Source organism: Labeo rohita, chromosome 2, assembly GCF_022985175.1.
Source record: "Labeo rohita strain BAU-BD-2019 chromosome 2, IGBB_LRoh.1.0, whole genome shotgun sequence".
NCBI lineage: Eukaryota > Metazoa > Chordata > Actinopteri > Cypriniformes > Cyprinidae > Labeo > Labeo rohita.
Genome location: NC_066870.1, coordinates 27,515,095 through 27,528,498, shown reverse-complemented (window position 1 = coordinate 27,528,498; position 13,404 = coordinate 27,515,095). Strand labels below are relative to the sequence as shown.

The 13,404-nt window shown below is 38.2% G+C and overlaps 1 protein-coding gene across 1 annotated transcript; it reads right to left on the bottom strand.

Moving 5' to 3' along the window:
* Window positions 1–1,184: 1,184 nt before the first annotated feature.
* Window positions 1,185–12,338, bottom strand: psmb5 (proteasome 20S subunit beta 5). The gene is made up of 3 exons (XM_051094676.1): window positions 12,087–12,338; window positions 10,546–10,852; window positions 1,185–2,578 (listed from the first exon to the last, which is right to left on the bottom strand). The coding sequence occupies exons 1-3, from the start codon at window positions 12,300–12,302 to the stop codon at window positions 2,292–2,294; spliced, it is 810 nt and encodes a 269-aa protein (XP_050950633.1). The 5' UTR covers window positions 12,303–12,338; the 3' UTR covers window positions 1,185–2,291.
* Between the last annotated feature and the right edge of the window lie 1,066 nt (window positions 12,339–13,404).

Below are 13,404 nucleotides of genomic sequence, written 5' to 3'. Positions count from 1 at the left end.
GATTGCGAGGGGCCAAGACTGAGACTGCTACCACCTACCAAACATGATTTTGAAGAGGCAAGACTGAGTTTGCCACCCCTACTGAACGTGATTTCAACGGAACAAGACTGAGACTGCTACCCCCTACCGAAAGTGATTTTGAGGGGGCAAGACTGAGACTGCCACCCCCATTGAACATGATCTCAAGGGGGCAAGACTGAGACTGCTGCTACCTACCAAACATGATTTCGGGGAGGCAAGACTGAGATTGCCACCCCCTACCAAACATGATTTTGAGGGGGCAAGACTGAGACTGCTACCCCCTACTGAATGTGATTTTGAGGGGGCAAGACTCAGAACGTTACCCCCTACCAAATGTGATTTTGAGGGGGCAAGGCTGAGACTGCTACCCCTACTGAACGTGATATAATTAATTCATAACTATATATAGGTATTCCCAATATGCTAATTTATTTCACCTAGAAATAAAACACAAGGTATGAATGGCACTGCATTACATACAGGCTTCAGGTGCAAACAGGGAGAAAAGTAGGGCAAAGTGCATAAGGCCCAGAGGCTGAGAGAAGCCCACAACAATGTCCTCAGGGAGGCCCAACTGAGATTTCCACCCCCTACTGAACGTGATTTCGAGGGTGCTCAACTGAGATTTCCACCCCCTGCTGAACATGATTTGAGGGGGCGAGACTGAGTTTGCCACCCCCCACCGAATGTGATTTCAAGGGGGCCAGACAGAGATTGCCACCCCCTAACAAATGTGATTTCAAGGGGGCAAGACTGAGTTTGCGACCTACTACTGAAAGGGATTTTGAGTGGGCAATACTGAAATTACCACCCCCTACCAAATGTGATTTCAAGGGGGCAAGACTGAGATTGCCACCCTCTACTGAACTTTATAACTCTACTGATTCATTCATAATTATATATAGGTATATATAGGTACTCCTATTAAAGAGCAAGTGTGTTAATTTGGGGGCTTTTCTCAGAAAATATTGATACATTCCAAGACATTAAGGCAAAAACACGGTGGTATTTCAAGCTTCAACTGCTCCCAAAGTAGGAAAATCCCTTAAGGAATTTACTTACGGGTCAGGGGGCATGATTAATTGCGGTAATTTTTGCCAACACATTTTTATGTATAATTAATCACAATTTAATTGACAGCCCTAATTTGATAAAATATCAAACCAAGTGACAGTTATTTTAATGAAGATTAGCACAAACACAGCTTCTCGACAATAAGTATGGATTTGAAGCGATAATACAACAAATACACTGTTGAAATTAATGTCAGCAGGGCTTAGATGAGTGGCTCTCAACGCAACACAATATTTGATATCATATTTGAATAACCTATATGGAATAAGATGTTTCCTATGGCATTTCTGCTGAAATTAGCCATTTTTTTTTACTATTGACTATATTTTTTTCATAAATAGAACACAGGTTAATATTAAATGAAAATTTCATTCTGAAGACCCCACTAAAATAAGCTTGGGGAAAAAAAACCTTAAAAGTAACTGCAAAAATAGACAAGAAAAGCAGTTCTATTGAAAAGTAGTAGAGAAAATATGCTGGCACTGTGCAGATACAGCTGGTTTGATATTTTGTTATCTAATGCAATGTCATTCATATATCAACTGTGACTTAAGATTCTGAATACATTTCGTAGCCACTGCACAAACTTGTAAACACCTGTCAAAACACTTACCAAACGATACATCAGGATCAAAAGAAAAAAAATAACACTTATATAGCAAAAATCCAAGGTTTATTCAGAGCAGGTTTAGTAACTGTGGTAACTGCAGATACATGTGAGATGAGAAGAACAGAAGCCCACACCTACTCAGTGAAAGCTGGCCAACTGGAGTTTTGGCTTGTCATGATGTCCATTGGGATACAGCGCCCCCTTATTTTATAATCACAAACAACAAGTGGAACAGCAATGGCTGGGTTTGTAATACTACTGAAACTGGTTGAAAACTTGACAAATAACATATGTGAGAAATAACGGAAACTGGTCTAACTTCGAGAGATGAGAGAAAGAGAAAAAGAGAGGGAGTGAGACAGCTTTGCTCATGTTCTCATGTACAGACGAGCCAGCTCTTACAGAAAACCTGGCATTAACTTTCTTGAAAGCAGATTTGATTTCATTAAGTTAACCAAAGTGCCTTTCAGGTTATATCACTAATCTGCAATTCATTCCTTATCTAACCAGTCTCATCCTTTCTTTTGAAACCCAACTGCCTGTGTGACCTCTTCCCTCATCTCTTTTCTCCTCCCAACCCCTCCTTTTATGCTTTCTCGCTCTGGTATTTAAGGTGCAGCTGAAGCACGTCTTCCTGCGAGACCCTTTCCCAGCCCTCGCTGTGAACGCGGTAGAGGTTGACTTGGCCTCCGCTGTAGGCGTCACGGTAGGTAGCTTGGTAGATGGCGCGGCGGCCCAGGTCGCAGGCTTCTTCTACGGTCAGGTCGTAGCGAAGGCCGCTGTCGACGACACCGTAGGCGTACATGGATCCCGAACCAACTGCGAACAGGTCTCCGCACACTCTGTTGCCCTCCGAGTCCACGTAGTACAGCCCTGCGATCAGATGAAAGCAAACGGAAGAGGAAGAAAGAGACCATCAGCACTGCTTTACATCCCGCTGTGTTTAAAAGGCAGGCGCCTCCACGGAAGATGAAAGCGTTAAAAAAAAAAAAAAAAAAAAAGCAGTAGATCGATGTAATGTTATGAACGCAAGGTTATAAATAATGCTCTGAACAATACAAGGTCAAATCCATCTCTGTGAGTACATGTGAGAAACAGAATCACGGGAAACAGGTGGTTGATTACTTTTTTTTCTGACAACCGGATGCTCGGTAGTTGGAGATTGGTCTTGGGGGCACCTAGGGGCTTCAGCATGAAAGCTTTTAGGAAAAAAAAAAAAAAAAAAAAAGAACTCCAGAAAGAGAACTTACATCTTGGTAATATTAAGTACGCTAAGGACAAGCTGCTGACCAGGCATGGGCAAACATTGCATCCAGCCTGGGGCAGCGCCTGAGGGGGCTATTGATCGCTCCAAAAACACCAGAATTAATTATTGATCTATACCTGAAGATCTGACCTCTCACCAAACATGATGGACGATGCAGATCACAATCAGTGAACTGGTGGGTCACTGTCTGGTCCAGCAGCAGATCACCTCAGGGATTCAAGTGCTCTATGATGAAGAGCACTCCTACAGTAATGGTGACTACGTCCCATCTGTGCACTAGCAGAACCAGGCTGCAGATGGACTGTTAACCGGATGGTTCACCCCAAAATTAATTGTCATCATTTACTCACCTTTTGGAACACAAAAGATATTCTGAAGAATGTTTTGACTGTTTGTTCACACAGTGGAAGTCAGTGGGGTCTGAAACAACATTTGGACGCCACTGACTGTATGGACCAAAAAAAAAAAAAAATAGCTACTTTTTTTTGTGTTCTGAAGAGGAAAAAAAAAAGTCTGGTTTAGAATAACATGAAGATGAGTAAATGATATTTGGGTGAATGGGTACATGATTTTAGAAACTGAAAAAAAAAAAAAAAATATATATATATATATATACACACACACACTGCAACGTTTGCAACACTTAATACTGGAAAAAGCTCAGTTTTAAGGAATAGCTTTCCCAAAACTTAAATTTGCTGAAAATGTACTTACCCTCAGGCCATCCAAGAGTTCTTCCCTCAGATATTTAAACATCACAATCCACAACACAAATCCATCAAACAATCCATCAATTAACATCTTTTAAATCAAAAAGCTGTGCATTTCATCACAACATTTTGAACTTCACACTGTTGCTTCGAGCTAAAAATATGAGTCCTCATATTGATGGATTTTGATGTAAGAGGACAACAGGGGATGGACTTTTCCACTGATGGAAGCATTATTATGAATTACAGACTAGTATTTTTGCCAGAAGCATTGATTTAAAGTAGGGTTGTCAAAAGTAGGTACTAACACTTTTAAAAAAAAAAAAAAAAAAAAAATGTGACAATACCAGAGTAGGGGTGTCACGAATAAAAATTGATTCGTGAATCAATTCTGCAATTTTCCAAATGTGTCAGGATTCTCTCTGGAATCAATTCTGAGCTTAGTTTTTAACAACAGATGGTGCTCTACACTCCTAAAGGATTAGTTCACTTCCAGAACAAAAATGTACAGATAATGTACTCACGCCCTTGTCATCCAAGATGTTCACATCTTTCTTCAGTCATGAAGAAATTGTTTAAGGAAAACATTTCAGGAATTATCTTCATATAGTGGACTTCTATGGTGCCCACGAGTTCGAACTTCCAAAATGCAGTTTAAATGCAGCTTCAAAGGGCTCTAAAAATCCCAGCAAAAATGCCTCAAATGCTCGTCTTGTCTAGCTCTGTGACTCATATGCACACTCTGTGCATTCCGGTTCAAAACAATTAGGGTATGTCAAAAAGTCCCATCTCATTTTCTCCTCCAACTTCAGAATCATCCTACTTCGCTGCAGAAGTACCAATCCCAGTGTTTACAAAGTGAACGTACAAAGAAGGTCAAACGCGCTTTACAAAAACAAAAAAAAAAAAGGTTAACAAAGCGATGTAGGGCGATTTCGAAGTTGGAGGAGAAAATGACATGGGACTTTTTGACATACCCTAATTGTTTTGAACCGAAGTCCACTATATGGAGATAATTCCTTAACTTTACAACTGAAAAAAGACAAACACAAGCATATTGGATGACAAGTGGGGTAAGTAAATTATCTGGTATCGTCACATTTTTAAAAATTTCAGCACTTACTGGTGCTGACATCTGTACTTTGGACAACCCTAGTTTAAAGGTAAACGCCTTAATGACTTGTTTCTTACAAACACATTAATTGATGAACTGAAGTCATGTTGTGAAACATTGTGATTTTTTATTTATCAGCTGTTAGGACTCTCATTCTGACAGCAACCATTTACAGTACAGTATCTATTGGTGAGCAAGTAAGTAATGCTAAGTTTCTCCAAATCCATTCTGACAAATGAAACTCATCTGCATTTTAGATGGCTTGAGACCGAATACATTTTCAGCAGATGTGACACCAAACCCCCTCAAGGAAGAAGAAAGCTCTTGTGTTTACAACTGTGACAATGATCAGGATCATCTAAACGCTGAAAGTATGTGAAGTTCACTGTACAGACTCTTGACGGCTACAGACATCAATCTTGAATGATGTATGCCAGTCTGTTATTGTAGAAACATCAGCGTTACACTGTCACTTAAACACTGCCCTTAAACATGACGCTAAACAAGGAGGACTATGATTGGTTGCTTTACATGTTAATCGGGCGGCCCTTGGCCAATGAAACCTGCCAGATTCCAGACCTTCTGCCATCAGTCTAAAGGTCTAGCTAGTTCAACCAGCACTGAAAACGTAATCTAAAAATGTTCCTTTTGCACCCTGGAAACTTTAAGTAAAAGTTCAAGAATTGTCTCAAAAAGACATTTTAAGGACAATCTTAGGAAGTAAGGCTCAGAAGTCTTCAACAAGCAAATTACACCCTCTGCACGCATCGTTAGCTCGACCTGATAATCGTTACAGCACCCTGAATATATGCAGGGTAATTTGCCATTTTGTAGAGCCAAGTGTGACGACTAAAAACAGGTTAAAAATGCAATAGGACGTCTCTTTCACCCGCAAGGCACCGGTTCTCATTAGGAGCGCAGTACGAGGGTACTTCAGCAGACTGAGATTTTTTTTTTTTTTACGTACAACACCTGGGATCATTTTATCACACAACGGACGTGGCATGCTACCTGCGTCGCTGAGAACGGGTGGGGAAGTAAAGGTGAACAAAAGAGGCACTTGAATTTGCGAGCCCTCGTAAAGCAGAGGCGCTGAAGCGGGAGCGATCTCGGGATGTTACGACAGCCCGGCTCCTTGCACTCCATCACAAAGGTGACAGGCAGTTAGATGTGCTAGACTAAAAGTGTGGCTGTCTGCATGTATGAATGGCAACTTCGAGACAAAAGGAAGGAATATACACAGGTGATTGGCTGACTGCTTTGCTGATTGTCACACAGCCATGGTTGGTTAAGAGTGCTGCTGATGAGAGCAGCTGCTCAGAAAGCAAAGCAACTCTGTGTACAGACGTCGAAGCATGCATGCATATCGCCAGTCCGCGTCTACACAACATGAAAAGGTGCCAGTTGAAAGAGCTTCATACGTCTTTGAGATAGCAGCCCTGCTGATATTTGCAGCTCCTGGCAGGACAGAAGTTGTCTATACTTTCACAGTGGGTGCACAACAACCTATCGGAGTACAAATTACACGTAGAAACAAAATAAATGCAGAATGTAGAAATACACAGAAGGAGAATACAGATCATAACAGTTGCTTTAACTAGGAATCAAATCACTTGTGAAACACTTTGTGAGACTAGTGGGTCACACTAGGTTTGTAAACACTTGTGTCTCAATATGCATCTCACGTAATCATCACAGAGAGGCACAAAATCATTTTCCAGAACATTTTCGTTCAGTTCCTTGCTGGTTGAATGATCTTCCTCAACCCTGTCCGGAACACAGAATTCTTGACAATATTCAACAGATGGCTAAAAACTCATCTCTTTTGTGAGCATTTAACTGCATCCGACTTAGAAAAAAACACTTTTCACTTTTTCTTAAACCTTTCTTGCTCTAACATGTACTATTTTAAACAATACCTAAAACTTTGTATTACAAGCACTGCTCGTGTTTAACCGCCTCTTTATGATGAATTGCTTGTTGTGTTCCTCATTTGTAAGTCACTTTGGATAAAAGCATCTCCTAATGAATAAATGTAAATATAACCACTTTATATGCATGCTGGCAACAGTGTTATTTTAGCATATTTAACATTTACATTTTAAATTTTATTCAAGTTATTATTAGTCATTTTAGTACTTCAACCTATTTTTAGTTTATAATTTCTAATTTTCAATACTTTTTCCATCTGATGTTTACACTGTTGTTTTAGCTCAATACTTAAAGGGATAGCTCACCCAATAAAATAACATTCACAGGGCTCTACCGTGCGACCATTTCAGTCGCATTTGGTAAAAGTATTTAGGAGCACCAGTGTGACAGAACCGATCAGCTTATTTGTGTTTGCGCTGAGGGGAGCTTCAAAGGTTTCTACTTGTTTTTGCAACGTTGAGTAATGTATCAGACATATCTCATGAATCCTTTCATAAAGTGAGAGTGTAAATAAGAGATTTATTGTGCAGTGTAGAGAGCTTTGTTGATTATAATGGAATTTTGTGCGATCGCGATGAATAATGATTTTTAAGGGAGTTTGTAAATGAGATATTGATTTACTAAAACAGTTCAATATACAAGAAGTTAATATTATGTGTCTTACATTGTCTGACTATAACACTATTGCCTGATTTCTTTATTTTGTCATCAAAAATAGTTTGTAACAAGTCGCAACTCCATTCAATCACAGCAGTGTTTCGTTTATGAATGAACATGCATTTTTAAACAAATCTAGTGAGTCAATGATTCAATTTCTCATTCATAAAGACAGTCAGTTGTTTTATTCCTGAATAAATGAGTCGTTCGAACAAATCAAATGAATGAATGATTCAGTATTTAAACCCGTGACTTGCCGCCACCTACTGGCAGTTTTAGCTTCATTATTAAATAATCCATTCAGTTATTTAAATCATTTAAAATTTCTATATTCAAAAATTTTATAATAAAAACAAACATCTCAACATAAATTTATAAATTTGACTGCACTCATGCCACCTCTGTGCCTCATTAAACATTAAAATACACCTACAAGCCACTTTTGTGTTCTTCTGTGCTACCTCTGTAGTACAAATTAATTGTTAATATGGATTTCATTTTATTGATAACTTATTCTTATTCTACTTGTTCTTATTCTGTTTTAATTAGAAATTTTTAAGCTAATAAAATATATATTTAAAACACTTGACATAAAAGATGACATGCTTTTAATAAAGTTAAAGGTAAAAATAAAATAAAAAATTACCCTGTAAATCACTTTAAGAAGTCAAATATCACCTTGTAATGGAAAGGCTAATTTTTGATCAGATTTTTTGATTATTGATTAGAATGTGCGCCTGAAATTTGGACTGTGCTCCTAAATTTAAGTTAGGAGCACAAAGCGTAAATCCATGATTCACACAAAAAGTATTCTCATAGCTTCATAAAAATACGGTTGAACCACTGATGTCACATATACTATTTTAACAATGTCCTTACTTACTTTCTGGGCCTTGAACATGTCAGTTCATGTCAGAAAGCTCTTGCATTTCATCAAAAATATCTTAATTTGTGTTCTGAATGAACGAAAGCCTTGCGGGTTTTGAACAACATGAGGGCGAGTAATTAATGATAGAATTTACCTTTTTGGATGAACTATCACTTTAACTGCTAACCGAATTCAAGTACAACATTCGGACCACACGGTGATTGAATCACAAACTGGGCCACAATTACATGGATTTTGCACAGTCCACTTGTTATCGGAGCACTTGACACGATTTCTGATACCAGAGTACATAACTGAACCAGCAAAGAGAGAATGCATCTGTAGAACAGCTCTAACACTATGCAGGCTAAAACGCTGGGGCATCAACGGTGGTGCATTAAATTTTATTATCACCATCTTTGTCAGAACAGTTTTTTTAAATCAAATTTACTCTTCACAGCAAACAGACACCTTCTCACAGGAATAAGGGTGGCAGACATTGTTAACACAGTAAATGTTGTTTGTTTAATCATGATTGATTTAATTTGCACAACGTTTATCTCTCTCTTGAATCACAACGCATTGCAACAGACAGTACCACTTTCGAACTTCTAACAGCAATCAATACTTGCAAAATTGATTGGAAGATTTACCACATACTTTTGTGTGCCTGCCAGGCAAAGGTAGTTTTTTTTTTTTTTGGAACAACGCTACCCTGTGTCACCACATAAACCCCAATTGATCAAGCTGACGGAATTTTGCATGCAACCCGATTGCCCTGGCTAAGAGCCGCGTCCATCATGGCGTTGCTCCCTCCTGGCCCACAGTCACCGGCATATTGATTTCCCATTACTGTGTCACTGTGCAGGGCCTCTTTAAACACATCGGCCGTGATGTAGAGCGGTTACAGCACCCCAGTGTCTGCAACTGAGGGATATATGACTACCGGAGAGCGCTATGTCGCCATCTGGTGGTACTGGCTAAAAGGACTCCTAGGTTTGCACACTCACGCTTAAGAGCCACATTTTGTAGCAGTAATTTATCTTCGTCTGTCTCAGTCAGTTTTGCTTCATTTAGGCTTGCACACCTTATGTTAGGAAGAAACAAAATGAACTGAAAATGGGCAGAGCTCACCATTAAGACCATTAGATTAAAAGCCTCTTATAGATCTAAATGCAATGTCCAATTAGGAAAAATGGACATCAATCATGGTCTAGAAAAGCAAAGGTCTTGAGAGTCCATTAATGTGCAAGTTTGTGATTCATCTCAAAAACAAAGTCATGGTGCTGCATATTAAAACCAGTTTCCGGCTACTGCTGGAGACTGGCAGGAAATTATGGTGATAGAGCTATTTTTACAAAGCTATTTCAGCAGAAAAGCAGGGTCAAATCAGCAGAGAAAATAATCACATAATTTGTCCCCATGCCAACTGCAGCAATCAGTCAAAACATAAATGGCCCAAAAGGAAAAAAAAAAGTCCCTTCTGATAGTCTTTTACACCACAAAGCTACTGCAGATGCAGAAAGATTAGAGCTGGAATGTTTCTGATCAACATTTTTGATGGAAGCAGAAAGCAGAAAAACACCTTTAATTAAAAGCAAATATTATTGTAAATAGCATTATGAAATATGTAATTATCCTCAGTCCCAGGGCTCACAGGACAATTTTATAAGAGAACATTAAGCAGGTTGAATGTGTGAATAGCTGTGGAACTTTTCACATTTTAATATTTACTAAAGTGCTACTGTTAATTCTTTGCATTTTATTTACTTAGACACCATATGATTAATTAAAAAAAAGAAAAGAAAAAAAAAAAAGAAAGAAAATCAATAACAACGTCAAAGCATAATTGCCAGTTCCAAAAAAAGTTATACAAGCGGTACCAAAGCAATTATATCAACATATAAATTATATAATTTTAACCTATAAACGATATACCTTTATCAAGTAAATTAGATATTTTATTATATATAATAAAACATCTGTACATATTATATATTATAAGCATTATATAATTTTATTATAAGAAGCTTAGTATTAAATCAATTATATTAATTATAATTATTATTATAATTATAATCAATTACAAGAACTTTGTCAAATCCACTTAAAGGGATAGTTCTCCCAAAAAAACAAAAAACAGTTAGCAACATTGCTCAAAATATCTTATTTTTTGTTTGCCAGAAAAAAGAAATTCATTCAGGTTTGGAGCAATTTGAGAGGCGAGTAAATCATGCTAGCGTTTTCATTTTTGGATGAACTTTGAGCTTACCACATGCATGTGATATTTACCTGGTCCTCTTTTGTCCCAGCCGCAGACCATCGTGCCCATGCTGAGGCCCATGCCTTTGTACTGATAAACCATGTTAGCCAGTAGCTTGGAGGCAGCTGCCACGGAAATGCGCTCTTTGTTGCGCAACTCGTAGATGCGGCACTGCCTGGCCAGCAGACGCTCCCAGAAGCTGCAGTCCGCGGCTCCTCCAGCCATGGTGCCAAGCAGGTACGGGTTGATTTCAATCACCTTCTTCACTGTCTGTGAAGCGATGTATGAGCCGGCTGTCGCTCTGGAATCCACAGCCACAATGACACCATGCTGAAACTGAGATAAGAGAAATATGATGGTGAATCTTCTACATTTAATATTAACTGTGAAAGACAACTTTTACACATTTTATTATTGTTAGTACAAAAGAAAATGACAAAATGCTGTTGAACTTTGATGTAATTAGCTGGTAGATTATGAAACTAAACCATCTGGTTCTGTAAAGCATCTTTCTCCATTGAGAGTAATGCAAAAGTTGCCATATACAGACTTTTGTTTTAATGCCAAAAAAAGAAAAGAAAGAATTCTCCCAAAAACATAAAACACACTTATACTGTCCTGTCTGCTGTTTTTCACAACACTATTATCTGAAAGAATATTGTTGACTTAAACAAACAGACTGACACTTGATTTAAAAAATAAAATAAAATATGCTAACACATACTTGTGAATAATATATTTAGTCAAAAAGCAATTTAGTGCTTTAAGCAATCACTCAATACAATCACAATGAATAACACATTACACCACTGAAGACAATAAACTGGTGGTTTTAATAGTTTAAGTTTTAAAAATGTTAGGTTTTAACATGTAAACAGTTTAGTCAGTAACTCAAACTCACTTCTACTCTACTAAAAAAATGTATTAACTATAATAATTAAGTATATTAAATGTGTAACTTCTGTCTGCATATGATCATCTACTTACGAACCAGCAACAACTAGACATTGTAGGCCACAATGAAAAAGCACATTAGTTGCTGTGTCATTATGTCTTATATATCTTAAATTTGGCATTCCGGACCAAAGTAAGAGTCTGTATCTATTCATACTGTAATCAGCCCCTATTTAAACATTAGTACAGACTTTCTAGCACTATAACCAAGTTTTAATTCTGTTTATTATACACAAGTTTGGTGTTATTGTGACTGAAACGAATAGCTAGCTCAGCTGTCTTTGTGGAGTTACAGACAAAACCACTTCATCAGTTCATATATATCGCTTTTCACTTTCCAAAAGTACTACGTTAGTCAAATAAACCAGTTAAATCAGTAAACACCGGTGTACTTAGCGACTCTAAGCAGTGTTAACTAACAGACACTTGCTCTAGTTTTCCATTCAGCCTTTTTGTATTCATTACACACACTGTATAAACATTAAGAGAGTTTAATAAAAGACACACGCTTCTGAATGTTTAATACATTTTCGGATACGAAGATATTACTCGTAAGATGGAGAAAATAGCTTTAAAACTGGCAAGACGCTATTAGCTGTTGGCTAAACGAACTCACTTTGAATGCTAAGGTGGTCGTGCCGTGAAGAAACTCGATTTTTCTCTCCGGTTCATCTCCTTCACCCAGCGGTTTCACGGCGAAGCTCAGACTATCATCCAGGGCTGCTCCAAAGCCGAGATCCGTCTGGTTAAGGCCACAACCGTGGGCAAAAGGCTGATTAAAGCGATCTGCAAAATCCGCAGACTCACCCCTCAATACACTAGACAGCGCCATGTTTCAGATAATTAACAAGAAGCGGCGATCTGCTTCTTGTATGTTACATGTTCAAGAGGCAAACGATTATGGTGCCGCATCGCCATCTAACGCCTAGGATGAACGACAGTAGCGCTACACGTTTAAAGCAGTTAAATAGTACTTAAATAGTACAGTTAAACTTTTTACTAAATATGCCTACTCGTAAGTGGCTGACAGTCTGTAATGCGTTATAGTGACAGTTTCTGGCTTGAAAAAGGTACACTGAATGTCATAGTTTAATAAAGTCACATAATAAGTGCTAACACTGACAACAAGTAGTCTTTATCAAATTTGACAATATTTTACTTAATTCCTTTTTTGTAAAAAATCATACCCACATAAGTTCAAAATCCTGATTTTTACATAACTAGTAGCTTCCTAAAAACACTTTCAATGAGGGAAAAATGTAGGCTGCTATTAGTATCAATAGGTCTCCATAAATCAGACAGATTCTATAGAGGGTTTACACTTATGTCACGATTTGGTCAGTTACCCAGATGCAGAGTTAATAGGTGGTAAATATACTTATGAGTAGTATCAGTTAAGATATAAGCCTAATATTTCACCTACCTGACCAGAAATCCCTAGTGAAAAAACCAGCATATGTTGGTAGGCATGTTTTGATGCTGGGATGCTGGTTAGGTATGTTTTGGTGCTGGTTTAAGATAGTCCTTTGCTGGTTTATGCTGGTCCTTAGCTGGTTTATGCTGGTCCTTTGCTGGTTTATGCTGGTCCTTGACCAGCAACATGACCACAATAAACCAGCAAAGGACCAGCAAAAACCAGCAAAGGACCAGCATAAACCAGCTAAGGACCAGCTTAAACCAGCATCAAAACATACCTAACCAGCATCCCAGCATCAAAACATACCTACCAGCATGCTGTTTTTTTCACCAGGGATTATAAGAACAAATATGAATATTGTCAAGATTCTTGCCCAGGAAACCAACCAAACGCCTTTTGTTCCTCTGACAGTTTTTTGCACTCTTCTCCTTGATTTGTTATAACCTTTGGCTGTCTATAGTATACCAAATGTTTTTCCAGGTCCGACCATTTAGTACAGCCCAAAACATAACAATAA